Consider the following 27,162-nt stretch of genomic DNA (forward strand, 5'->3'; position numbering starts at 1 on the left):
GCTATTACCCTTGGGCAGGGATCCAGCATCTCAGCCACAGCTTTCTACAGTTCTCTGTTCTCCTCTAGTAAACACATTTTTAAACTCAGAAATGGACAGTCAGTATCTGCAACCTGTGGGAAAAGGGGAAGAGGTTCTGGCGGTGGTACCTTGTTAGCAGCCAACTCAAGTGAAGCCACAGACTCCATGTCCAAAAAGAGATCAGACTCGGCACGGGCGGCCTCTGCCTTCTGCTGGTTCTGGGCATCCAGCTGCTCAGAGTGGACAACCAGGTGTTTAAGGAGATCCAGGAGGAGCTGCAGGTGGGTCGGGCCCACACTTTTGCCCAGCTGTAAGAGACACACGACCCTCAGACAAGGAAGAGCTGACCAGCCAGCAGAGTACTGACTGCCAGGTCCTGTGGAATCAGCAGGAAACTGGAAGGGCAGGCCAACAAGGCAAGATTCATACACAGTTTCTAGGGTCCTCTCACACGGGAGACTCTTCCTCCAGGACTGTGAGGCAATCTCCCTCACCATTCTTCCCCAGGTTAGCCAAGCTGTGCATAAGGACGCACTTGTATATATACTCGCTGTTTAGGGGAGCATGGGATAAGGGGACCTTGTCTTCCTAAACCTCAGTGAAATACAAATGTTAACTTTGGCTCAAATAAAGGGAAAGATGGCTCAGCAGGTATGGGTACTTGTTACCTAGTGTGAGTCCATCCCCAGGAACCCCCACACACACACTGAAAGGAGAAGACTCAATTCTTAAAGCCGTCCTCTACCTCCACATGCATGCTCCTGCACATGTACACAAACAAGCACATGCTCATAAACAAACAAGCACATGCACATAAACAAACACATGCTCATAAACAAACACATGCACATGAACAAACACATGCACATAAACAAACACATGCACATAAACAAACAAGCACATGCTCATAAACAAACAAGCACATGCACATAAACAAAAAACACATGCTCATAAACAAACACATGCACATAAACAAACAAGCACATGCACATAAATAAACAAGGTAATAAGTGAATAAGTATAGTAAGTGTGGGTTTTTTGTTTTTTTGTTTTTTGTTTTTGCTTTTTTAAATAGGAGGTACAGGTCAACAGCAAAACCCAAACTAAAGAGCTATAGAGCCCACCAGCAGCAAGTTAAAAACAGTGAGCTACTGGACTCACAAACCATCAAAGTACAGGCCTGGCTCTGCTGCCACTGCTGGGCTACCACAGGAGGGACCTTGTCCTGCGTACGCACACTGGCCCAGACAGATGGGCACCGCTGCCCGCAGAGGGGCCAGCACAGGAGCAGCAGCTGGGTCTGCCTCTGCACAGCTGCCCGCAGAGGGGCCAGCACAGGAGCAGCAGAGCCAAGAGCCCAGGCTCCAGAGCTGGGGTCTGTCTCGTGGCATATCAGGACTCCTGTCCCTGCGTGACCACTGTGGTACAGACTCAGAGAAGAGCACTCTCTGCAGGTGGAGGGCTGGGAGGAGGGGAGGAGGAGGAGAGGTACTGACCTGGCTGAAGTTCTCCACAGTGCTCCTGAGGTACAGCAGCACCTGCTTGGCTGAGCACAGCACCTGCTGCAGAGCTAGACCCGGAACAGCAGCCAGCAGCTGTGTCTGAACGTTCTTGTCCCCAAGTGTGCGGCTCTCATACGCTGTTTGCAGCACGGTGGAGAAGCAAGAAGATGAGGTGGGGCCATGGGGCACAGAACTGCTGGGTACCTGCAGTGGCTGAGGGATCAAAAAGGACAGAATGGAAAAGAACTTACCTTAGAAGCAAAGGTGCACACACCGGCAACAGCTGGGTAACATGTAATGAAGGTAATGAAGGCATTTCACACTAAACATTTGGTGCAGTGTGGTGCTGCACTCAAGGAAACCCCAACACTAACAGCCTGATGTCAAGCCAGAACGTGCCTGCCAAGAGTGCAGAGCACCTAGCGTTCGGTATGAACAGACCTTTCAGTGAGGAGCCGACTGCCACCAAAGGGGGTTTGATCACTGCTGTTAACTAGGAAAGTACCACCCAAAGCAAAGCCTGTGCAAGCTACTGCCTGCCCCGAGTACCTTGTCAGAGGACAATGAGTAGAAGGAAAAGAAGGATCCAGAACAGTCCTGTCTAAACAGAAACGATTCACTTACCACCACCAAGCTGCTGTCTAAACCTACCCCTGGGACTTTAGAACACTTGACTTCCTTCAGCTAATGAGCTCAAGGCCACTGTGTACAGATGTCCAGTGGTTCTCAAAGTACGGTCTGAGGACCAGTGTGGCCACATCATTACTTGGGACAGTATTACAAAGGCGGATTCTCAAGATCCTGCCCCATAGCTGCTAGCTGGGTCACATTATGGTCAGGGTCTGACAGTCAGGTTGAAAGTCAGGTTGAAATAAACACCATGAAGGGTGACTCCCAGCTGTGATCACTCCGCAGAGGATGGACACCAACACCAGCACACAGGAGGAGCAGGACTGAACTCTACTGCCTGCTGACTGGTGGGGACCATGCCTCTGTGCAGAGGAAGATGGCAGTGGCGGTCTAGACATCAGCTCTGGAACCAGACTCATCAAATCCTGCCCCACCATTAATTGCTGTGCAAGTTCTCTGCACCTCAGGTTCCCTATGTGTATATAAATGGTGATCAGCATCTTGACCTATCTCTCAGAGGTGGTGAATCAGAAGGTTTAAAATATACATGGCACACCATTAACATGGCTACCATCACAAGACAAAGGCCCTAAGCTATCTGCATTCTTAAGCACGCTGAAATGGAGTGAATCCATACAAATCCACAAGATTTACTTGGTGCCCCAGACTGTTTAGACACAACATCACAGCAATTTCCTCTCCCAGTTTTAGCATGGAGCTCATGGGGGTATTGAGGGGCAGGTCTGCTAGCCGAGCACACTAATGTCTGTAAGCACTCCACTTTACTGAGTAAGGGGAAAGAGGAAGAGGCCACTTCCTGTCCTAGGCTGAAACAGTGATGAACCAGTTACGATCATTAGGGAGCTGCTCCACTCACGCCAGCTGAGCAGAGGAAACGGGAAGGTTCAGCTCACTCTGTAAACTACACAGCATCTGGACCATGCACATCTAGCTATAGCATCATGGAGAAACACTTTGGAGGAGCAGTGAGTGCAGCTCACCAAGACCTCTTGGGCTTGCTCAGGAATCCAGAGGCGGTAGTATCTGTGAAACCGGGCGAGCTGCTGACGGCAGAGCAGGCTGGCAGTCTCACACTTATCGTAAGCCTGGAGCAGAAGACACAGAGCTAGGGGGTCCCTCTGGGTATGGAGAAGGTCTGTCAGCACCGCAATCAGATATGCCAGGACGCTTTCCCCTGCAAGGGATTGGTGGGCGGGTTAGGGAGGAGAGGTAGACTGCCTCTACAGCACGCTGACGCAACCGCTTCCCACACACACCAGACTCAGGGAGACTGAGTGCCAGCTCCACGAAGGGTCAAATGCCCACACAAGAAGGTACACGCTCCTATGGTATCCTGGCTTCCAGTTCAATACATAGAGGGCACATGCATGGTCTGACATCAGGTCCTCCGGCACATGTACAGCTAGACCAAAGCTACCTGTGGCTTTCCTGTGCCTTCCTCTGCCTTGTCACCTGAGTCCCTCTCCAGGCACAGCACTTGCTGCTCGATCAGAGGCTCTGGGATGACCAAGATCACCTTCCCCAGTGCTCCTAGCTACATGCCATCAGATGGTATAGCTATGAGAACAGCCTATATCCCTGGGCCACGTCCTCGAAGACAACCACCACGAGAGCCACCTGACCTGGACTGGCCTATGACAAGGTCAGGAGACTTTGATCCTCAAACCATTGCCATGGGGCTTCACATGTTATGGTAAAGTCTGGGTACTCCAGACTACTATGATCTGTGAGTGCTCTCAGGTCTAAGATACTTGGGAAACCCAACAGATAGCCAAGATTCATCCTTATTCCGACAGCAGGACTGAGCAGCACCGAGAAAACCTCAAGGGGATAGCTAGCTGGTTCCATGGAGCCATGTGAACACATTCTTCTAGACTCATCCCTCAAGGGGATAGCTGGTTCCATGGAGCCATGTGAACACATTCTTCTAGACTCATCCCTCAAGGGGATAGCTAGCTGGTTCCATGGAGCCATGTGAACACATTCTTCTAGGCTCATCCCTCAAGGATTGCTCTGCCAGTAGCCTGGTCGCCTCAACATCCGTCCCTGTGCTCTGGGCCCCAGGCTGAGGTCCCATCGCTCTGGGGAATCCGAATGTTGGCTCTTCATACTGGTATCCCAACCCCAACCTCCACAGACACTCTGACTAGGCACAGGTACCTGCTTTACTTTCTGTCCCAAGGAGCAGCTTATTCCTGGCTTCCAGAGCTGCAGGAACCAGAGCACTGAAGGGGAAGGTGAGCAGAATCATGTCTTCATTTAACAAGAACCCGATCTCCTCATCCAGGCCCTCGCTGCCTTCCACCAGGACATCCACCATGTCCAGCACATCTGAGACAGAGGGAGAGGCTAGCTTAGGAAGGAGCCACCACAAGATCCCACTGTAAACAGCCCAAGACAGCCCAACTTCTCTCTGGGGAAAATGCTTCCTAGAGGTTGACAGATGCAGACACTCCTGCAGTTTTTAAGGCCCTTGATGAAGCACAGGTACTCAGCTAAGGTGGTAACTACAGCCCAGGGATGTTACCACAGATGTCCAAACAAGCAAGCGGCACCCGAGAGGGCCACAGCACAGACCAGCACCTGGGCATCTAAGTTCAACTCTTGAAATTGCTAGGAAGTCAATGTGAGAGCCAAAGTGACTTGGCCTCTCTGTCCCCAGCTCTCTCAACTGTATATTAAAGAAGGACAGCTCTACTTCCCTCACCTTAGAGCTCTGAGGAGGTTTCTGCGGTTTCTGTGAGATCTGTAAAGACCTAACAGTGCCAGCGCACAGCAGACAACAGACAAACAGAAACTCCCAGCAGGTAAGTTCTCCATACACAGCGCAGTGTGGAGTAGCTTCCTCTCCAGAGTTGCTGAAGGGCTCGTACTTCACACAAGGAAATGAGCTGTCTGCACTCTGCCCGAAGCCTCGGCACACGCCTCATTCTGTCTAACTTGCTCCTGTAGCCCGAGACTCGGAGCACAGGCAGTAGTCTGGGCACAGAACCTACCATCGATGTGGGAGATGGGAATGCTGACATCATCGGCGTCTTGCTTCCCCACAGTGGCCTGCAGGGTGCTGGCTTCCTGGACAAACTCAGAAGCTTTGTCCGTGTATGAGTAAGGACTCACCACCAGTGTCAGTAATATCTAAATATAAGAGGCAGGTGAGGACAGTCAAATGTGACAAATAAATAGAAAAAAAGTCCCAAATGCCCTTGGTCAAAATTAAAGGAAGGAAGAAAATGCTAAATGTCCTTATTATTATTATAAATAATAATAATAATTATTATTATTATAAATAATAATTATTATTATTATTATATATACAATATTTAATAATATATATATAATATTAGTAAAAAAAATTTTTAAAGCTTTTTGTTATACAATTTTAAAAGGATCTCTTCCATTCTAGTTACTTTGTAACTTGGCTTTTTGGATAACCTTATTCCTTCCTGCAAAAACAAACTTCCCAAGTGAGAACAAGAAGCATGCAGTAGCATACTGCTATTTCAGATGCTAACATTGAGTGGGCTCTCAGTGTCAGCAGGATTAGGAAGTGAGTCATGGCAGGAGCCTTCTGGCATGGGTGCATCTAGAAAGGCTCAGTTTGGTTGAATCAGCTGCCCCAGAGCACACTCCGTTCCATGGAGCGATGCACTCACACGCTCCAGGAACTGAATGATGGTTTCCTTGTGCTCTTCTGAAGTGCTATCTAGGTGCTCCAGCCACAGCTCCAACTCTCTCCACGTGTGTTCGAACACACCTGTGTCCCGAAGAATCTGTTGGCGGCAGAGGCATGCAAATGTCAGAACAAGACCTGCTTTCTGTGCAGCTGCAAGCTTCACACCAATGTGCCGCCAGGTTACAGCGGGCTGCATGCACCAGCCTCATGTGTGCTCCAAAAGCTGCTCTCCTAGGATGGAAGCCCACTGCTGAGGACATGACTCCAGGCCCCGTTGGGAACAACACAGTTCCTTTCTCACTGCTCTGTACTCCCTTTCCTAAACTTGTAATAAGAAGGAGAATGAACCAGGTGGTTCTTGGGGAACTGTTTTTATCTGGATTTTCACAAAGACCAGATAAGCATGTGTCATGACCCCTCACATGACTCAACCCTTAGCCTAAGGGAACTCCAAGTCTAGGATACCATTCCTACCAGGGGAGAGCTTAGTGAGACAGGATCTCAATTTGCCAATATGATACCCCTAAAGGTCCTCTGACATAGGAGACTCAGGGGCTAAGTGCTATTGTGGCACAGGCCCTGCAACAGTGTGCACCAAACACCCCGACTGTCAATCCCACCTCTGCAGCTACCAGTCATGACATCTGGCTGGGGTGGAGCTCACAGCTGAGTGGTCGGTAAGGGAATGGCTACACAGGGCAGGGACTCAAACAGGGTGGCCTTCAAGCAGCTCAGACAAGAAGCGGAAAATGCAGCAACATCAGCCTTTCCAGGAAAACCGCAAAGAAACACCGGGGCACTCCAAAAGCACTGGCTGCCACGGTTAGTGTTTCTGAGACAGGGTGTGAAGATCTGGCCTCAGACCCCCTGAGTTAACTACAGGTGAGTACTATGATGCCTGCTGGTCAAGGGACCCTGGAAAAGTGAGTGCCACATGTAGGAAAGAGAAGAGAACCAAGTCCTCACTCCTGCACACTGCCTCTGCAGACACCTGAATATAGGCGATGGACAAGGTCACAAAGTTGGAAAGCCTGGAGAAAGTCCAGCATGGGAATGAGGGACAAGGTAGAGCTCAGAAACAGTTTCCATGGGAACAGACAGTTCTCTTTCTGACACCCTCCCCCACACGGACACACAGTAAATACATGAAAACATTATAAAAATTCCAAATGTACTACACCCCAAATAAGAACCCACACAAATCTACTGTTCTCCTACCACATTCTAAATCACCCCCATAAGGAAGGCCACGTACACCCTTGTCAGATGAGAAACTGCTGCAAGATACTGACCTTCATGATCAGAAGTTTAGTGGACGACTTGAGCTGTAAATGGCCACTGTTCACAAACATCTTCATCAACAGGTAAAACACTGAGCGCTCTCCTCCGATGATTTCTGCATCGTGGCCTTCCTAGAGTTAGGACATCATCTCAAGTCGTTAAAATGTACAATTAACAAGGGCACTACTTGCTGAGAAACATGTGACTGCATGCCCAGGACACTGCCAGGCCTTTCACTTCATCTCATTTCAACTACCACTCAGTGAAGAGTGCTGGATCTCACACATAGAAAACCTCAGGTTAGACCACTCATTCAAAACCTCCAACAGCCGTGGTAATGAGCCAGCAGTAACAACACAGAAGCATTTCAATGGGCTGCAGTTCTAGGATCTCCATGGAAACGGCTCACTGAATCCTCCCTTCAACCTAGGAAGTGGTATGTATAGCTGTGACCTGACTGACTCCTAGAAGTCAGAGTCGGAGAGCTAACTATGTCCTGGAAACCAAGCTCTGGTGTAGACGCCGTGCCCAGGTGGGAAGTGCGGAGGCCCCTCAACCGAAGCAGCATGGCTGTGTTCCACCAGGGCCCTGTGTAGACACAACCAACCACTCAGCGGATACATAACAGAGCCCTCCAAAAAGGCTTCCAGATGTCGAACACATGGCTTGGCCCAGAGCCTGGGCCACTCTCTGTCCTAGTCACAGCCCTTGGTGATGAAGTGCTGGAGATAACTGGTCCGGTACGCACGCCACACAGAAGATGTGCTTTGGAAACACGGGTGGGTGGAGCTCGGAGGTCAATTAGCGTCTTGATGCTGCCACTTCTTCCACACCAAGAGGCCTCTTCCGGGGAATTCCCATGGACAAAGACTGTGGTGAGTGTGTCTTGGTGTGACCGTTCTTGTGACACTCATGATACCATACCACAGAGCACCAAAGGAAAAGCTCCACAGCACTGTGTCACTTGCCGCCCTCTGCCTGGTGCCTGCTTCCTGCCTCCATCCTGTCATCTGCCATCTTTAAAGACTCTTCTGAACGCACTGGGCAGCACATCTTCACAGCGGGCTGTCTCAAAGGGCTCACTTCTTGACATCAAATACGAACGACAGTGTGGTTATCCACTAGTGTCCTGCTAACTTGGGGAGGATACGTCCACCCTTTCACTTGTACTTCTTCCCCAGGAAACAGGAGCATAGGGACAAAGCTTCTCTTCTTCCATCCTCTATTTCCTCTAGAGATAACAGGTGTCCTGGTCTCTGCCTGTCTTTCTAGTGATCTGTGCACATACACACGTGAACGAATCGTTTTGTGAGAATGCAAGCACATGTGCACACATTCATGCTTGTATTCCCCTTCTAAACATTAATGATATCATTAATTTTTCTTTTATTGTCTCAATGACACATCTGCATTGACTCCCATATTCTACATATAAGCTGCCCGCTACTCCACAGCGTATTATGATTTGGATTGCTGGTGCTACCACGAGGCCCAGGTTTCTTGTATTTAAAAACAAAACAGTGTGAAGAGAAGCGGCTCAGTGGCGTAACCAGCAGGCACGGGCTTTGGGCTCCAGCCCTAGCACCAGGGTGGAAGAAGACAATGTTTCCAACTTCCTACGTGTAACATCAAGATCTACTGATCTAACGACATCTAACATGTCACTTCAGGATAGAAATTGCTGGAGGCTGAGAGGAGGGCTCAGGGCAGCACTGCCTGGGCCCACCACACAGAGCTGGAGCACTGCGGAAGTATCCTGAGCACTCTGCCACCCCAGCACCTTGTCTGATGTGGTTTGGGTGGAGAGGCCAAAGCACAGCCTGCCACGTGGTAAGTCCTTATACAATTATGAGTTGTCCTCAACTCAGAAAGAGAGCATCATGCAAATACACACAGACCCCAGGGCTGCAGCACTCTTAGACTTTTCTGGAAATGCTGTGTGTAGAAACGCCAACATGTATTTCCATGCTACTGGTTCCATATAAAAATTGTACATAAGAACCAAGCCATTATACGACCTGAGCTACTCAGAAGCACACTTAACCTTGTTGGTCATGCCCTCAGTACACAGCAGGAACGGATCTGGGGTTCAAGGGCATTGGTGAGCATCCAGGGCCTGCTGACCTTCCCTCCATGCGTAAATAGTCTGATCCTGGAGGATGTTACTGAAGATGTGCAAACACAGTACCTGCTGGCATGGTGGTACCCTCGCCTTGACCACTGAGTTCCTTCAGGGTCAGAACAAAGAAAAGTGCTGTGCTTTATCTCCAGTGTGCTGACAGACAAGAGCCTTGAAAGGAGAGGAAGCCAGCCCGGGAGTGGGTAGCAGAGGACTGCAAATTCCACTTCCTACCTGTGCCTTTAGCCACAAAAACTTGTTGGCAGGCAGTTCCAGGGCCACCTTCAGCATGTGGTGCTGCAAGATGGGAGGGACCTCCTCGGGAGGGCCCTGTTCAGAGATGATGCCTGCAGACAGACAGGAAAACACAAGGTTACCCAGAGCTGACACCCTGACCCAGAGAAGAAAAAGAAGGAGATAGTCTGTTCTGTGTTCCATGCTCCCTCGCCAAGGCTGTGAGAAACACACCTCACCTGACATCCTCTACCCCATGCCTAGCCAAGTTTTTCAACAAAAGTCCAAATTCTATATGCCCACAACAGCCCTTGTCTGTCCCTCAGCCAATTCCCACCTATCCTATAACTGCAGTCCCCATACTACATCACATCACAGTGCCTCCAAGTGTGGCTACTAACTCATTCATGTTACAACCCTCCATGACTCTCTGCAGGGCATGGGCCCTATTATCCAGGCCATAAGTATTTGTGGACAGAAACTATGACCACTGAGCCTGAGCCTGGATCCTGGTCTCTAAATTCCTCTCTTGCTTGGGAAGGATTTCTTTAAGTTTTATATTCTCATGGAAAAGACAACTTTTCACCCTTGATGATTAAAATGCTAATTACAAGTCTCAAAAATATATTTCAATAACATATAAGTTCCAAGAATGGCATTTTTGCAAGTCATCTTCTGCAGGCCCAATTATAAAGTAAATTTTATTAGGTAAATTTGACCATCAAGGAACCATGTCCAGGCAAGCGTGATGATACTCTTATAGCAGGTGGTTTGAACCTCACTGGGGTAAATCTGCACAAACAGGATGGTACCCCCTCCACAGGGCTCCCCTTTCTGCTGCCCACGCACCCTGCCTTGAGTACGAATCTTGAGGGCAGCCCTGAGCAGCTCACTCAGCATGGCTTCCCTTCTCTGCTCTCGCCGCTTCCCTAAGGGTTCACTTCATGGGTAGTCATGGGGCCCAGCTATCAAAAGAAATAGTGGTACAAATAAGGAACGGTGATGGGTCACATCTGCTGGTAAACAGCCCACCACCCCTTCCGGATCCTCAGCTCCTAGACTCTGCTGTAGTCTACTGGAGTATCCTTTATCCCTACTGGCAGAAACAGAGGCAGCTTGCCTGCAGTCCCTTAAGACTCACCTTTTAGGAGTTTGCTGAAGTCAAAGTTGTACTGCATGACCATGTGGGGAACAACCTGCTGGTAGAGGCATATGACCTGGAGCAGAACAGCTTTCAGAAGAATGGTTTCTGCATCGTCTGCATCAAAGGGAGACAGTTTGCATTAGGACAAATCCTTGCCCTTTGTTCCTGATCAGGTGAGCATTCATGCCACAAGCCCTAGCCAACTGCATGCTGAACACTCAGGCAACAGAAAATGTAGTAACTAGATTTAAGGGCCAATGTGGTATCAGGGCTGATACTGCTCCACGGAGATGGTCTTAGCCCACTTCCCTGCTGCAGCCTGCTCAGGTCGAGGTTACCAGTCTCTGGGCTCTCCAGTCCTCATCTAAGCAACAGAGACAAACAGCAAGGACTGCCCTGGGGTGCTGCCATAAGAACTAATCAAGATGTAAATATGGAAAAACCACACCTGCCAACACCAAATGTTAACACCAGAGTGGCCACACAGCTCACCTCCATCTGCACAGCACCAAGAGTCCTCATCCATTCACACAGCACCACCAGCCAAGTTTCAGAGAGACATGGTGCAGGCAGAAGGACCAAATGTAATTCTAACAGATACTACAATTCAATCTACAATTCCATCTAATGCTTCTCCCTGAACAAGAAAGAATACAAGATCTCTTCACAGCCAGAGGGGACTTGATCCAGAACTCCTTGAGGATTCTCTCAGAGGAGCCACCCCAGGCTGCCTGTCATCTGTGTGCCAGGTCAAGAGCAGAAGCAGCTGAAGCCCTCACCGTGCTGGACAGGCTCTGAGGCAGCAGGAGTCTTGCTACCGTTCTTCTTCCCGTTCCCATGGTCCTGCTTAATCTCTTGCTTTTTCAGTGACTGCCAGACCCAAATAACTGTGTTCAGATCTGGCAAATTCTAAGTGAGAAAGAGAAGCAAAGAATAAAAACCAGTCACTTGAAACACAGAAATAAATCATTGAACTGAACACACTACAGGGAAACAGCAAAAACAGAGCCAGAGAGGGAGGAGGAGCACACACGCATGCACGCACGCACGCACGCGGGAGTGCAAGGCTAGTGTACACAGCACAAAGGGGTGAGAACAGGCTCCTGCTCTAAGCTTGCTCCTGCAGTATATCCTAGAACTGAGCAAGCACGCGGGAGTGCAAGGCTAGTGTACACAGCAGGAGGAGGGGAGAACAGGCTCCTGCTCTAAGCTCGTTCCTGCAGTCTATCCTAAAACTGCACTTGCTCTTAAACCCAGACCAGACAGTGGAGCAGGAAGAACCCTTCCTGGGAACAGCTCCAGTAATTGGCCAAGCACCACCAGGGTGCTCTGCACTGCTGGCCAGTGCGTAGAAATCATACCTTATTAGCAGAATTAGCCATGGAGGAAACAAGGGTCCCTCCAGCCACCCACCTGTATTTGCTTTTCCTTGAGCCATATACCATCAGTAGGTGCACTTACAGGCATAGGACAGCCACTGATGAGCCACAGGTCCACCAGAACCAGAGCCCACTGTTTCTATGCCAGCAAGTGCATGGTCTGACTCTTAGCTCCCCCAAGGACCTTGTTCTAAGTGAGACAGAAGCAAACATTTATCAGCTGCTCCTGCCCACTGGCTTACTGTCCAGCAGCTGAGGACACATCCTGTGGCTCCCACCCCACATTCCCAGGATAGCCCCTCTCTCTTCTGTATTTGGTGAAGGGGTATGCAGAGAAAAGTCAAACTGGGACCTACACCCACCTTGCTCAAGGCTTCTCTGAAGAGCTGAACAAAGTCTCCCATCATCTCAGCTGTGTACACGCCTGAATCTTGCCAAACCTCTTTATCCAGACAGTGGTCAACTGTTTTTAATGCTCTCTTCAAAATGACCGAAACAAGGGCTAAGGCTGCGTGTCTCACAGGAATGCTGTCCAACTGGGAAGGGAAGAGTGAGATCCGTCATGTCTACAGATGGACGCCTGGGCTGGTTCCTCGGGTCGCTATGGGGAGGCAGAGGAGAGGCTAGACTCTGCACTGAGAGAGATGGTGAGGACCTTCCCCTTAGACATCAATTTGGTCTGACTACAGCAGTCCCCAGGAATTCTCGGGAAGCCTTCTCGGATGACCACTCAGCCAGGACAGATGGTCTGCGGTGACAGCCCTGGATCTCTCTAGCGACCACTTGGTGTCCACAGAAGCACTCACCTCAAGAGAGGCAGAAAGAAGGTAAGAAAAGATGTCAGGCTGTTCCTGATGAAGCCTGCCTTTAGGATGACGAAGCATCTGTATTGGCTTGGATAACATCTGTCCCCCAGAGGTTCATACGCTAGAAGCCTGTTCCAATATGGTGGTACTAAGAGGTAACAGAACCTTTAGGAGGTAGGATCACTGAGCATTGAGTAGGTTTCAGTCATGAATTAACACAGTTCTCATGAGAGAGTTGATTTCTAAGATGAGCCAAGGCTAGTGGTGAATGCCTATAATTCTAGCACCCAGAAGACTGAGGCAGGAGAACAACCAGGAGTTGAAGGCCAACCTGACCTTCACAAAAACAAAGAATTAAACCAGCCTGTCCCTGTCTCTGGCTTCCTTTCTCACCATGTGTCCCCACCTCACTTCTGCAAGCACTCTACTTCTTTCTGTTCACTCACCCTGTGTCTGTGACAGCACGGTGAGCGGGACCTCACTGAAGCCGAACCACGAGGTCCCTCACTCTTGGACTTTCGGCCTCCACTGGTGCTGTGACAGTGACAGAGGACCGAGTACGGCAGAAAGCACCCCACACTTCTGACAGCCAGAGCCCCTCAGTCAGAGGACAACCAAGAAGGGTGTCAAGGTCCTCAATGACCTCAGAGACTGAGTGACGCTCAAGGCCCATAGATCCTGTTGTCAAAGAGGGGTGGGTGGGCCAGAGCCCTGACCGGGGCAGTGCATTCTTGAGCCAGCAGCCTGCTGGTCCCTGGCTCTCTACCGATTCTAGCAGAATATGCACCTTCCCAGGACGCCCCCCCCCACGTGCTCCCATCCATGTTGGGGCGTGTGGAGCTTGGCTGGGACAGTAGATATTTACCACAAAACACAAAAGGCCTTCTGACTTAGCTTAATAACCATGACGGCCTAGAACTCCAGCCTTCCACTTAAGAACAGAGACATGTTCTAGACCCAGCAATGGCTCCATGGCTGGGACCCCTTCAAAGGCAGGCCTTAAAAAGCGCTCCCAAGTGCCCACAGTGGAGGGAGCACGGAACTACTTAGGACTCCAAACCCTGCAGCCAATCCTTCTCCTTCCCATTCTTCTCCTCCTTCTGATTCTGAAATACACACTGCTGGGACTTCTCAGAGGAAAGCATAGGGAACATAACACACACAACTCCTAACCGAAAGCCTAGAAGCCATTGTTCACATCCATGCGTTCACATCCATGCATCCCCAGCAGTGCGAGGTCTCAGCTCTTTGGGGGCATGTGAGCATGGGGACAAGGCTGTGGCTCGATGGTCCTGGGCCTGCACAGAATGACTGCCACTAGGGGAGACAGCTATGTGCTCAGCCACTGCTGAGTCACTCAGTCCAGGAGCTGGGAGTAAAAGGCAGCCTTTCATCTGACCGCAGGGGCTGGGCAGGGAGAAGTGCATATGAGGCTTCCGGGAGGTACATCCGCTGAGTTCTTTCCCATTTCCTTGAGGCCCCTTGGGAAACGGTAATCATTCCACAAAACAGACGGGACCTAATTTTGCGGATGATTTGTCAAAGAGAACAGAAGGCCTTTCTGCCCAGTCCCACACAGGCTACCTCTCCTCACACACTGCACACACTCAGCGTGAACCCTGGATGGGGCATCAAAGTATTCACTGCAGTCTCAGGAGGTGACAAAACCTTCCAGTGGTTTACAGCCCCCACCAACCCGACTGTGCAGAGCACCATGGCTGACCCCATCCCTGCTCACGTCACACAACCGCCTGGCCTCTCGGGAAGGCTGGAGATGGCTCTCTGGTACCAAGACTCTCAGTGGATATCAGGCTCCCTGGGCTTAGGATGGGCTGCCAGAGTCCAGGGGCAGGTGTGTCAACAATCAACAACCACTCACATAAAACTAGGACACGGTGGTAAAGAACAGGACTCCTCAGAATGCCGCTTCTGACGGGAAATGCGGACATCCACCGGAAGTAAAGATGTGAATTGTTTTGAAGTTTATTTTATGTGTATGTGTATCTGTATGTGGATATGGGCACATGAATGCAGGTGTTTGCAGAGGCCAGGAGAAGGTGTCAGATGCCCTGGAGCTGCAGTTACAGGCAGCTGTAAGCTGCCCAACATGGGTGCTGGCAACCAAACTTCCTCGGGAAGCAAAGCAAGTGTTTTTTGCCACTAGGTAATGATGAGAAATTTAAGTATCATTTTTTCCTCCAGCACAGCCAGAAAAAAGCTGCTCCTCAAAGTAATGTTCCCCAGAAATCTTAGCACCTGGTCCAAAAGGCCCTTGAAAGAAATGGAGATTGGCTGGAAGTTTTGGCCCCACTATATCCCAGTACCCTGAAATAGTGAATTTCTACTGCCAATCTTCCCGCACCCACACAGGACTCCAGAAGTGTGGAGGGACGGGTTCCCTACAGCATGCTGAAGCAGAGATGAGGACACCATGCTAGTCACCTCTGGAAGGAATGCTAACCCCAGCTGACTAGATCTGTCCCTCACAGCTGACTTTAAACCCAAATCCTGTCTGAGAAAACAGTCAAATGCAGTCAGCAGCTCTTCTCAGGAATCATACACAGCAGAGGGCTCTGCAACAGAAAGCTGTGTGTGCACGTGTGCGCATGTGACTTACCTTTGTTTTTAAATTTTAAATTTCTTTTCTTTTTTTTAATGTGCACCACACATAGGCAGTGCCAACAGAGGCCAGAAGGCATCAGATCCCCTGAAACCGGAGTGTGTCACAGACGGTTGTGAGCCAACATGTGCTGGGGAAAACCCAGGTCCTCTGGAGGAGCAGCCAGTGCTCTTGACCACTGAGGATTTCTCTACCCCTGTGACTTACATTTAATGCCTGAGTGAACATGATCTTATTGCACACCAGAGGCACTGTGGTCACCATCACCATCGCCAGGAGCCTTGGCAAGGGGATAAACTCTCTGGTCCAAAAGGCCTGGGAAATCTCTGGCTGGGCCTCATAGATCTAAGGCAGGGAAGAAAGAGACTGGGTTATGGATGGAAGAAGGTATTGCCTGTAAGTACCCCCAGATCCACTCATACATAATCACTACGTAAACTACTAGAGTAACAAGGGCTCCGTCGCCAGTCACTGCTGCACTTGACAGGTGCATGACAAAGCACATCGTCCTTGCCTTTTCGAGACAGGGTTGCTCTGGGTGTAGTCCTGGCTGGAACTCGCTCGGTAGCCTAGGCTAGCTTTGAACTCACAGAGCTCCAACTGCTTCTGGCTCTTGAGGGCTGGGATTAAAGGTGTGCACACATTGCCCAGTTAACCACACTGCCCTTTTAGAGCTCCATGAAAATACTTCAGAGAAATCCTTAACACAGATATGTTCATGGTGTCACAGCTGGACCTCAGTGGTGACAGGCCACATCATAAGGACTCACACCAGGCTATACAACCACACAAGTGTCCCTTCAGCAGCATGGGGCTAGACAGGGATTAATACACAGCACTCAAATACTTCATCACATCCTGCAAGTGCTACTGTCCTCGTCAGACTTCACCAACCCAGCCTATCCTGTGACTCCCAAGATCAGCAATGACTTCAAGTGAGTCAAAGGGAGAGTTCCAAATCCAGCTCAGTGAAAAGCCAATGCTACCAGAGGGCAAGACCACCGAATCCCATGGTCTAAAGTAGCCCCGAGACAGGGCCTCATTGCACATCCCAGCAGGCCGGCATGCACACTGGCCCCAAGTGCTCAGACACTGCCCTGTCCAGCTAACAGCTCCGCTGTGCTCTCTACCTTGTTCAGCAGCTTCACATTATTCAGCCAAGTGGACTTCACTCTTGGGAGAAAGGAAAATGTAACTTCCTTGAAGTATTTGGTCAGCAGGTCCGGGCACACCTTCAGAATGTTCACCACAAGAGTGGCCACCAGCTCATCCCCAGCCGCAGTTTTCAAACTCAACAAGAAGTGTAAGAGTGTCAGGTTGCCTCCTCTGTTAGGAACAGGGACAGACCAGAGGGTCAGCAGGAGGAGTTCAAATACACGGAGCACCAAGTCCTCTCGGGGAACACGGCAGTCACATGACAGTGAGTACACTTTCTCCAGGGCACCTGATGTGGTATGCCTTGGCCTGCAGGAGAGCCCTAGGGAAGGAATACCCTGGGAAAGAGTCCTGGTGTCCCCAAATACGAAAGCATCTTCAAGCATGAGAGGAAGACGAGAGTAAAGCCTGGCATGGTAACATGCTCCTGAAATGCCATGCTCAAGAGTGAAGTGGGAAGGTCACCTTAAGTTAACGAGCTCTGGACCAGCCTGGCCAATAAACAAAAGCAAGCAGAAAAAACCTCAAACAGGAAGCACAATCCCAGGATCTCTACAGCTGAAGCTCCAGGGCTCTAGGCCTTATCTGCCCAAAGCCTGAAGACAAGACTACTTTTCACAGCTGCTTGACCCCGGGCAGTCAGGGCATCCAGATGTACCCGGGCTCTGCCATCTGCTCATTAGTTAGGCGGCTCACCAGCATTGCCATACTATGGCTACCACCTGCCTTTGAGTCTTACTTGAGGTTACAGCATCTGTCTTCCCCTACGGACACTCATGTCAACGCTGGGTAGTCAGACTGGCCTGTCAAGTTAACACACTCTTCGGCCCTTACAGAAATAGGCTGCCACCCCTGATCCACACTGGCACCTTGTCTGCTGACCACTTACTGTACGGCAGCCACCGTCCTAGGCAATGACCAGCCTCTGCTCTCACTTCTCACCAACCAGACTATGAGCAGAGAGGCACATGGTGGAGAGAAGTCGCAGAAGCTTTGGCCTGGCAAGAGAGCAATGACAGCAGAGGGCTATGTGAGCAAGGGTCAGCAGGGGAGTGTCCCTGAGGTGGGACTTCGTGAGGGAGGAGCCCTGCGCCTGCTGGCCACCTTCCTTCAGTTCCTCAGCTCTTTCCACTCCCAACAGCACAGCGTTCCCTCCCCAACCCCAAATAGAAACCCCATTGTTTGCCACATTAACCTCAGCTTTGAAGGCCGCAGCGAGAGAGGGGAAATGCTTGGGGGTGTGTGGCGTTTCCAACAGTTGTAACATGGTAGTGGATTCTAAAATCCGTAAGTTGCATTTTAACAGGGAAAGGAGTTCATCCTGATGGGAAAAAAAGCTACGATTAAGTTTTTTGAAAGTTAGGACTAGGGATACAGCTCAGGGGTAGAGTACTTGTCCAGAAGGCTTAAAACCCTAGTTTGCTTCCCAGCACACAGAAGAAAATAAAAATAGGAAATATTACAAAGTGAAAGAATGTAGTAAATTAAATCAAAATAATCTCAAAACAAATCCACAGTCACACAAAGAAGATTTCCCACCATGCCACCACGCTGAAGGACTCAACTATGTCCCTACAGCCATTCCAAGTTACAGGTAACTGAATTCTTTTGTGTGTGTTTGTTTTTTGAGACAGTCTCTCTATTATGTAACTCTGCCTGTCCTGGAACTCACTATGTAGACCAGGCTGGCTTTGAACTCTGAGGTTCAAGTGCGTCCACCTCCCAAATGCTGGATTAAGGGTGTGCACTACCATACCCAGCCTGACTTCATAAAAGAAATGCTATGCAGCCAAGAGGAGTCTAAGGACTAGAAGACACGCTCGTCTTTTACTGTTGTGAAGGAGGGCCGACTGATCATTTGCCTTGTCAGAGGAAACAAGCAAAGACATACAGTTATCCGACTACAAAAACACATTCCTTGCTGATAAAATCTTGTAACTGTGAATTAGGAAATACACAAAACCACCCCTCTGATGTCCTACCCACTGGCAGCATGTTGGAGGAGCAGGGGCCATTCAGCTATTACATAGAGCAGGTCTGGAATCAGATTTCCTGCACCCAGTGCAAGCTCTGCTGCTCATGGGGCAAGTGCCTTGCCCTCTATGTGGCCTCCTTCCTTTCTGCAAAAGTGGGGCAACAGAGCTCAGGGCTACCATAAAGCTGGGGCCAACAGCTTTCCCTCCTGGGGAAGGCCCACTCTAGGGAACTCTTTCTCAGATCCAGAGGACACTACTGTCTTTAAGTACATCCAGACACTCTCCAGGTGCTCCAGGTCACCCCTAAATTAAGTTTAATCATGTCCATGATTCTGACTCTAAGCACCGGTGCCATCGCTTAGCTGGTTTCCACTGGATGGTCAGGACGTGCCACCACCCTTTACAGAACACACACACATGGGTTCACACAGCAATGTACTTTACCTGCCAGAAGTTCCCAAAGAGGCATCATAAAAACTAATGCCATGCTTTCGAGAACAACAGAGATCTATCAGGAAGTTATGAACGAGGTCCCTCACCATGGCTTTCCCCGCCTCTTCAGCAGACACCTGGAAAGTTGAACAAACTATCAATTCCAAGGGCCTAGTTCAGAATAAAGACTGGGCAGCATCACTAGAGGGTGACAGCTAAGAAAATACTGTAAATCAAATACCTGAGGTCAACGAAAAAGCAAACAAGTAACCCAGGAAACATACACTGATCACCAAGAAACTATACTCTCAAGAGGGCCAAGTTCAAACTTGTATTTTTAAAAAGTTAAAAATGACTTAATTTGTCTCATGCTTTTGAATAAAGTGCTTTCATCAGCTTGTGCAACTTCCTGATGAGGAACACACAAAAACATGTTCAGAACAGGAGGACATGGGCAAGTTACCAAGATGAAAGGAAGCAACCGTAGGCTCTCAGGAGGCAAATGACCATCAAGTTAACAGGGAAACTAAGCCCTCACCAGGTAGCCAAGTCCATGTTCTGCAGCATCCACAGAAAACCAAGATGAATGCTAGGCTTAGGCCAATGTGAGAGTGACTGTTTTAATTTAGTAATGAATTAACAATTGTAACATAAATTATCTGTCGATAAACAAAATGTGAGGCCCTCTAGACAGAGTTTTTAAATACAAAAGTTGCACTATAAAAGCTGGGTACTTTAAAAGGAGAAGAGCAGGCAAGAGGAGAGGATGCAGCCTGGAGGAGTCCTGCAAACCCACCAGACAGGCATGGCAGGGCCAGCCAGGATGTCACTCTGCGGTGGTGACTGTTTTCTCATGAAAAACAGAAAGAGGTTTACTCTCTCTCACTGCTCCACAACCAGAATAAAAACCTATAGAAATTGTGTCTTATCTTGCAAAGAGTTAATCTACTTATCTAACCATAAGTCAAAAGAAACAGATGGTATGAGATTTCTTTAAAGGTCTGGGGTAGGGATGCCTTTTCCTCCTGGCTGTGAGGTCACACACAAGGACTAAGTGAAACCTGGCAACTTACCTCAGCGCTTTCTGGGTTTTCTGGACTGACATCTGTGATCCCATTCCAGTTGTAGAGAGAAGCTATATGGTTTAGAAGCTGCCCAGTAAAGAAACGCACCTTCTGGGTTTTTGTGATGTTTTTATTGTGAATTACCTGGATACAGTCAGAAGACAAAGAAAAAGGAAGTCTATCACTTTTATAATACTGTTCACTGTTTTCTACTATTAAAAAAGCATGTATGCCAAGGGGAGATAAATTACCAAAGAAATGGAAAAACAGAAAGAGAAACAGGATTTGCCAACATTCCCAAATATCTCAGAATACCCACTTACCATTTTGGCGTGTTTCCTTTTAACCCTGCTGACCTTCCCCCACAATGCACATGTGTACTAGCTGGTTATCTTTTTTTGCATGAGGTTATATTTATTTACAGTTTGGATGCTTCCTTTATTTACAAGGTTTAGCTTTTCTCACACTATTCAAAATTGCATCAGAGTCTCATTTTGGAGGGCTTTCCCTTTCTGTGCCTGACTGGACCGTAACTGACACCACTGTTCCCTATGGTGTTTGTAACAGTGGTTCCCAACACGCTAGCTATTCCCCCAAAAAGCCATGATCAGAATCCTGTTAACAGTTTCCACCACATCTCTGTCTAGGGAGCAGGTGCTGGTGCTTACAAAAAGGATCCAGATCAAGATCTCAGCCCCTCCCAGAGTTTCCCCCTGTCATTGTGGCCCAGGAACATGTATTCCACATGGGTGGTTCTAATGCAAAGAACAACCGTAAGTTCAGGTACAAACATATGTAAAACTCTGACACACCATGCCAGAGAGGCTGTGTCCCTCAAGGCTCAGTACTTTCTCCAGGAAAGCACTTATTTTCACAGCCTCTTTGCTAGCACTGAGAACGCTGTTATAAAAAAAAGAGGCACTAGTTTGGTAGGTGAACAAATCCCTCTCGTTATGGTTCACCTGACTCTAAGGGTTTCTCGGCCTCCACTCTGGGAGCTGTACTGCAGGATGTTGTAACATCACCAATCTCATTCACAAGGGACAATCAAAACTACCTCCAGACATCTCCAAATAGTCTCCCTTGGCAGAGAAGGAGTCAAACCCTGTTAGTTGAGTCCCTATGGTAAATACTATCTAATGTTTTGTCCATAGTTATTAGCCTTTTTTAAAGCACCGGCTTCCAACTTTTCATTTTGGAGGATCAGTTTCTTCACTGATCACTGAAAGTATCTCTAGATAAAAGCCATGATCCTTCCACCAAGTTTTAAAATGTCTCCTAAGATACCTGAAAATGGCAGAATATCAACATGACTCGAATGAACACTTGTAAAGAAAGCATCACTTGCATTTATAGCCCAAACTACTGCAGCTGAGCTACCATGAACCGCAGACTGACAGCTTCCCTCTTACGGTAACAAAAGGGGCAGGCTGCCGAGCTCTGGCTTCTCTTTAACTTCTAGTTCCAGGACTAACTCCCCTCAAGACCAAGTTTAAGCCTAAGAAGCTGTTGTCCAAACTACCTCACCATAAGCTCAACTCTGAAACATATAGATGGCGGAGAAGCAGGCTTGTAGGCATTCTCAAAGACCAACAAGACAGACAGGTACCTTTGTTTTCAGTGTAGACAACAAAATGTTGATGGTAGAGATCTTATCCTCCTTTATGCCTGAGCTAAAAATGCAGGGGATCAATTCTGAAAATAAAAGTTGCAAAGAATTAAACCCCCAGGTACTTTGAAATGAGGAGCAAACCCCACCACACCTGGTTCAAGTTCTGTACTAATCACACAAGTTTTCAACATTAAACCTGCTCCACGGCCTAGGGAATCAAGAACATCTCAGGGTACAATGAGCTCAGGACGTGCACGATGCTTGGTACTGGCCCAGCACCGTTTAATGCTTTCTTACATGAAGTAAAAGCAAGTCGGTACTATTGGGAGAGGACTCGGAGTGACAGTCCTTGAGAACCTGTATCCCACTTAGACAAGCTCGGGCTGCTTGAGACAGCTGTCATCTTGGGGTTGGTGGGCGTGGGGAGTAGTTCGCTTGCCTTTCTCTTTGACTCACCCTTTCCTCTACCAAGAACAACTCAGACCTAGCGGTGACACAGAAATGTCAAAGCAATGACAGTTTCACCTGCTCCACACAAGCCTGAAGCAACACACAGTTTCTACAAAAGAAAAACGCATCTTTTTTTTAAAGTCAAACCAAAAGTCTGTTTCAAGTCAACAATGACTCTCTAACTCAACTGCAACACTGTGACATCCAAGTTGACTGACTGCTGTTTTTTGCTGGGTCCATATGCTCTGTCCAGTGTTCATGAAATGCTATTCTACACTCAACCACTAACATCAGTGTGTATTTTCCACCCGGACAACTAGTACTCAATTTGCTCACCTCCTCCCTTGCTAATGGACAGTCAGGTCTGTCAACCAGTTATAAGGCTTTCTCCTAACCAATCCTCTATGCGCATCCTTAAACTATTTCCTTGGACAACTGACTTAACACAGCATGGCTGGGCAAACATCTTTAGAGTCTCGATGCACAGGTGCTGTGGGTATCGCTCTGTGTGCTGTGAATGTGTTGCTGATCGGTTAATAAATAAAGTCTGGATTGGCCAGTAGCCAGGCAGGAAGTATAGAGGACAAAGAGAGAGGAGAAGGCTGGGAATAGGAGGGCTGAGTGAGGAGACGCTGCCAGCCACTGCAATGAGAAGCAAGATGTGAAGGCAGAAATGGGAAACGGTACCAAGCCATGTGGCTAAACATAAATAAGAATTATGGGTTAATTTAAATGTAAGAGCTAGTCATTGGTAGGCCTGAGCTAATGGCCAAACAGTTTTAATTAATATAAGCCTCCGTGTGTTTACTTGGGTCCAAGCGCCTGTAGGGCTGCAGGACTCGGGCAGGAACAGGATAACTTCATCTACACACAGGGCCCAACTGCCCTGCATAACCTGTCTACAGCAGTGTGAACAAGCACTTGCCCATCCTTTAGAGAGAGGCCAGGTAGATGAGATGACCCACAGGGGAACCCTAACATTCCCAGCCTAATGCTGAGCTAGTTCCTGGAAGGAGCACGGGGAAACTGAGGCTCTATGATGGCCAATTCTCACTGTCAACTTGACTAGGTTTAAAACTGCCATGGAAACAAACCTCTGGGCACATTTATGAAGGTGCTTCCAGAAGTTTAATTCAAGAGGGAAGACCACTCTGTTTGTGAACAATACTATCCCATGGGCTGGGCTCCCAGACTAAATAAAAAGGAGAAATCGAGCTAAGTACCAGCATCCATCTCTCTCTGCTTCCTGACCATGGACTCAATGCCACCAGCTGCCTCACACACCTGCCACCATGCCTTCCCCGCCATGAAAGATTGTCCTAAAGAACACAAGCCAAAATAAGCCCCTCTGTCCTTAGGCTGCTTCTGCTGGGCACTCTGTCACAGGAACAAGAAAAGTCACTAATGCAGACCCTAAGCAATTCAGCATCTCTCCTTCCATAATGCTCTGCCACCACAGTGCCCAGGCTGACCACTCTTACCCTCACCTGCTGAGTGACGCCCAGGGCCCCTGTCCTGGGGGAGGCAGAGGACTGGTTACTGAACACTTAGGCTGTTGCACAAGGGGATTCCTCCAAGGACTCAGCCCAGTGTTCTGCCACGACGTAAGGGTGTGACTCTGGAACTCTGACTGAGCAACTGTCATGTGCTACCCCAGGGAAGTCATTCACCAACCTTCTGAAATGCTTAATAAAACACTAATATTCCTAATAAACTTTAACAAGCCTTTCACTAAGGAAGCAGTCGTCAGAAGGTGTCAAACTGGAGCTCCCAGTGCCTTGATACTCTGATAACATGGAATGCAGCCATTAAGGCAGTTAAATGTGTCTATCTATGTTACCTATTAGGATGCAAAGAACCAAACTCCTTGTACATGCCAAGAAAGTGCTATACCACTGAGCTATATCCCAGCCCTTACACTCCACTTTAAAAAATGCAATTACTGTTGGGTGGTGGCACACGCTTGTAATCCCAGCACTCGGGAGGCAGAGACAGGAGGATCTCTGTGAGTTCAAGGCCAGCCTGATCTACAAAGTGAGATCCAGGATAGGCACCAAAGCTGCAAAGAGAAACCCTGTCTTGAAAAACAAAAAACAAACAAAAAATGCAATTACTGGGACTGGAGAGCTGCCTCAGTGGTTAAGAACACAAGCTGCTCTTCTAGAGGACCCAGGTTTGATTCCCACATTAGCAGATTAAAACTGTTTATAACTCCAGACCCAGAAGATCTGATGCCTTCTTCTGTCCTCTGCAGGTAGCACATGCATATGGTGTACACATACACATAAAAACATAAATACAAATGTTAAAGCCGCAAAGGCAGAAGTCAGGCAGTCAGGGCTATGATTCTGTACATCCTCTTCCGCATCAGCCTCAGGCTGTGCTCAGCACTCCAGACAGCCTCAAGGGACACCAACGAGTGGTAAAACACACAACTGCTCAAGGCCTTGCCCCGCCTTGCCCCACGTCCTCTGAGCATGGCAGTGAGGAGCACAGCTACAGAGGCTGCAGACTCTTCTGGAGGAAACCACTTGCGGTAGGTTGTTCTCACTCCAGACACTGCCGGAACACAGCGGAACACCCACCTTTTAGCTCCAGCACCTGGCCTATGGTGTTGTCGTCACCCGCAATGAGGAAGGAGAGGGCGAACTGGATGTAGGCAAGCCGGACGTCATGCACTCCCTGGAGGACAAAGGAGACTCACATGTCACATGCATTAGACAGGAACACAGAAGGCATGCTCACCTCCCAGCTGGTGTCACCAGCCTCCTGATCCTGTCTCCAGGCACAGCACATGGATTCCTCCTTCTCTATGGAAGCAAATTCTCTTTACATTCCCCCAACCAGCCCTTCAGTCTCCTCTGCTTTTCCCTCTTCTTCTATTTCCATTTCTACACAACAAAAGCATGGCTGAAAACAGTCTGTGCCCCTTCCTTGCCTTACGACATCAATTTCTTTAGTTCACTCTGGGATAAGGCCAAAGATCCTTAGTCCTGCTGGGATCCTTTCCCTCTAGCTTGCTAATGAAAACAATCTATTGTGTTTTAGAAAAGCCAGAGATAATGGAGACACGGTGCTGCTTTTGATGAGAAGCCAACATGGTGAGATCTGGTTTTTATTAAATATTATAAGTAAGTTATTAAATCACACTAAAAACCAAAGCCCAGATGCTTCATGTTATATGCACATGGACAACGCAGCATACAGCCCACAGACATCAGCATGACCCAGGGAGGCAGGACACAAAGACCAGTGAAGACAGAGCAGCTGTCTGAGACTCCCGGGAAGTCAGTGACATCCAGCAGACACGAGGTATTTACCTGCTGTATCCTGTGGGTCCTAAGGCTCGCTGGCTTTCCTGAGAGTGTGGCAGGCTGGACCTGCATTTCGTCTCTATTTTTCTGCCATTTACTTGTAGGATGTGAACGGCTTTCCCTCCCAGTGTTAAGATACATTCACATCTCAACACCAGGAAGAGAGGGAACAGATCTCCACAGCTGCTCCGGCACTGGAAAGTGTACTTAGAGTCTCCACCACTTAAACTGAAAACCTTTCCAATTCCCAATTATTCCAAGGTGCCTTACTGCATTACCAAGGAATATCACGATAGAAAGTATGGTTTTGAATGCCTGGCAAAACCAAGAAGTCAGCATCCCTGCTCCCCAGACCATCCTGGCCCACTCAGTAGCCACAGAAGAGGTGGTAGCAGCTGTGATGGCGGTGAGGACAATGACAATGTTTCCTGAGCACCTGCTCCATGCATGCCAGGCACTGTGGCAAACACCAGCCAAGGGGGAGCATCGCACTTTGACTTGGAAAAGCCTATCATCATCATCACCATCGCCATCACCACCATCACTGAAGTATTAGTCAGGGCCCTGGACTCCCTGGCCCCAGGGTGCTGTCCCTCTAGATTGTTCTAGACTGTGGGCACATAGCAGAGTTGGACTAGCTCTTCCTGTGGACTCCTCTAACACAGGATTTCTAAATGAAAAGGAATCTGGTTACCACCTGTTGGTTCCCATTCTACACCCCAGCCAACCTCCAATCTCAGGTTCCAACACTGTAGAGAAACTAGCCTGACAAATCTCAGGGACAAGGGTGCCATCCTTCCTAGGCTGGCCACTGCCAGGCCTCCATCCCTACTGACCCTTCAAAGGCACCCCACTCCCATCAAGACGGCCTGTGCCTACTCCTCGTTCCCACCCGATGACCTCACAGGGTTGTCATTCCAGAAAGGAAACATCCTGATCTTCCCTGAGCTTGTTCTGAAAAACACTCTCTAAAATAGACTGAAACACTGGCAAAAGTGCTCTTTGGCACAGCATTTAACAACACTTTCATTGGCTGGAGGAGCAGAGCCACGATCCGCTTTCTTCGGGAACACTGAACTACACCTTATGAACCAGAAGTGATTCTCCATCTTCAACTACAGGGCATCAAATAAAGAAGGGGAAGTCAAACGTTTAAGATCCTTAAAGACCCCCAACAGACTTATCAGCCAAATGCAACAACCAAATGGATCTTGTTTGGATCCAGATGGAACCAAGAAGTATAAAAATGTTTTTTGAGACAGGAAGATCCAAAGACAAAACTGGGTGTTCAGAGTAGGAAATTATTAATGGTGACAGTGCCATATCGGCATTGTGGTTTTGTTTTTAAAAAGACATTTTTCTGCTGAGAGTACATGCTGAAATATTTATACTGAAGAATGATTCACATCTGGGACTTGCTATAAAAGTCAACTGAAAAGGTGGGGTGTTGGGTGGGTGAAGGCGGCTGACACCAGCTAAATCTAGAACACGGGGTTCCTTGTGCTGCTCTATTTTTAACGTCTCTGATATCTTTAAAAAACCATGATGTCTGGACGGCACTGACCACACATACAGTAGCTTATGTAGATCACATAAGAGAAGCACAAGCACTTTCACCATGGCAGAGCCTTCCATTTCACAGATCCTGGAGGTAACACAGCCCATCCTGAGGGCCTGAGGTGAACCAGCTGCTGTAGCTGGGGTTTGGGAGGGGAAGCCCTAGCTGGGC

At 48.7% G+C, this 27,162-nt stretch overlaps 1 protein-coding gene across 1 annotated transcript in view; it reads right to left on the bottom strand.

The window, feature by feature from the left end:
* Urb1 (URB1 ribosome biogenesis homolog) overlaps positions 1-27,162 on the bottom strand; it is a 59,006-nt gene that overhangs the window by 25,339 nt on the left and 6,505 nt on the right. Inside the window, exons 5-21 of the mRNA XM_036203290.1 lie at positions 24,705-24,801; positions 21,667-21,752; positions 20,067-20,201; positions 19,006-19,130; positions 16,561-16,756; positions 15,638-15,775; positions 12,367-12,540; positions 11,405-11,534; positions 10,623-10,739; positions 9,482-9,594; positions 7,140-7,259; positions 5,828-5,944; positions 5,171-5,309; positions 4,335-4,505; positions 3,155-3,348; positions 1,518-1,736; positions 150-329 (exon numbers count right to left, since the gene is read on the bottom strand). Coding sequence (XP_036059183.1) covers positions 150-329; positions 1,518-1,736; positions 3,155-3,348; positions 4,335-4,505; positions 5,171-5,309; positions 5,828-5,944; positions 7,140-7,259; positions 9,482-9,594; positions 10,623-10,739; positions 11,405-11,534; positions 12,367-12,540; positions 15,638-15,775; positions 16,561-16,756; positions 19,006-19,130; positions 20,067-20,201; positions 21,667-21,752; positions 24,705-24,801 — 2,451 coding nt within the window. The remainder of the gene's footprint in view (positions 1-149; positions 330-1,517; positions 1,737-3,154; positions 3,349-4,334; positions 4,506-5,170; positions 5,310-5,827; positions 5,945-7,139; positions 7,260-9,481; positions 9,595-10,622; positions 10,740-11,404; positions 11,535-12,366; positions 12,541-15,637; positions 15,776-16,560; positions 16,757-19,005; positions 19,131-20,066; positions 20,202-21,666; positions 21,753-24,704; positions 24,802-27,162) is intronic.

This window comes from Onychomys torridus, chromosome 12 (genome assembly GCF_903995425.1).
Source record: "Onychomys torridus chromosome 12, mOncTor1.1, whole genome shotgun sequence".
Classification (NCBI taxonomy): domain Eukaryota; kingdom Metazoa; phylum Chordata; class Mammalia; order Rodentia; family Cricetidae; genus Onychomys; species Onychomys torridus.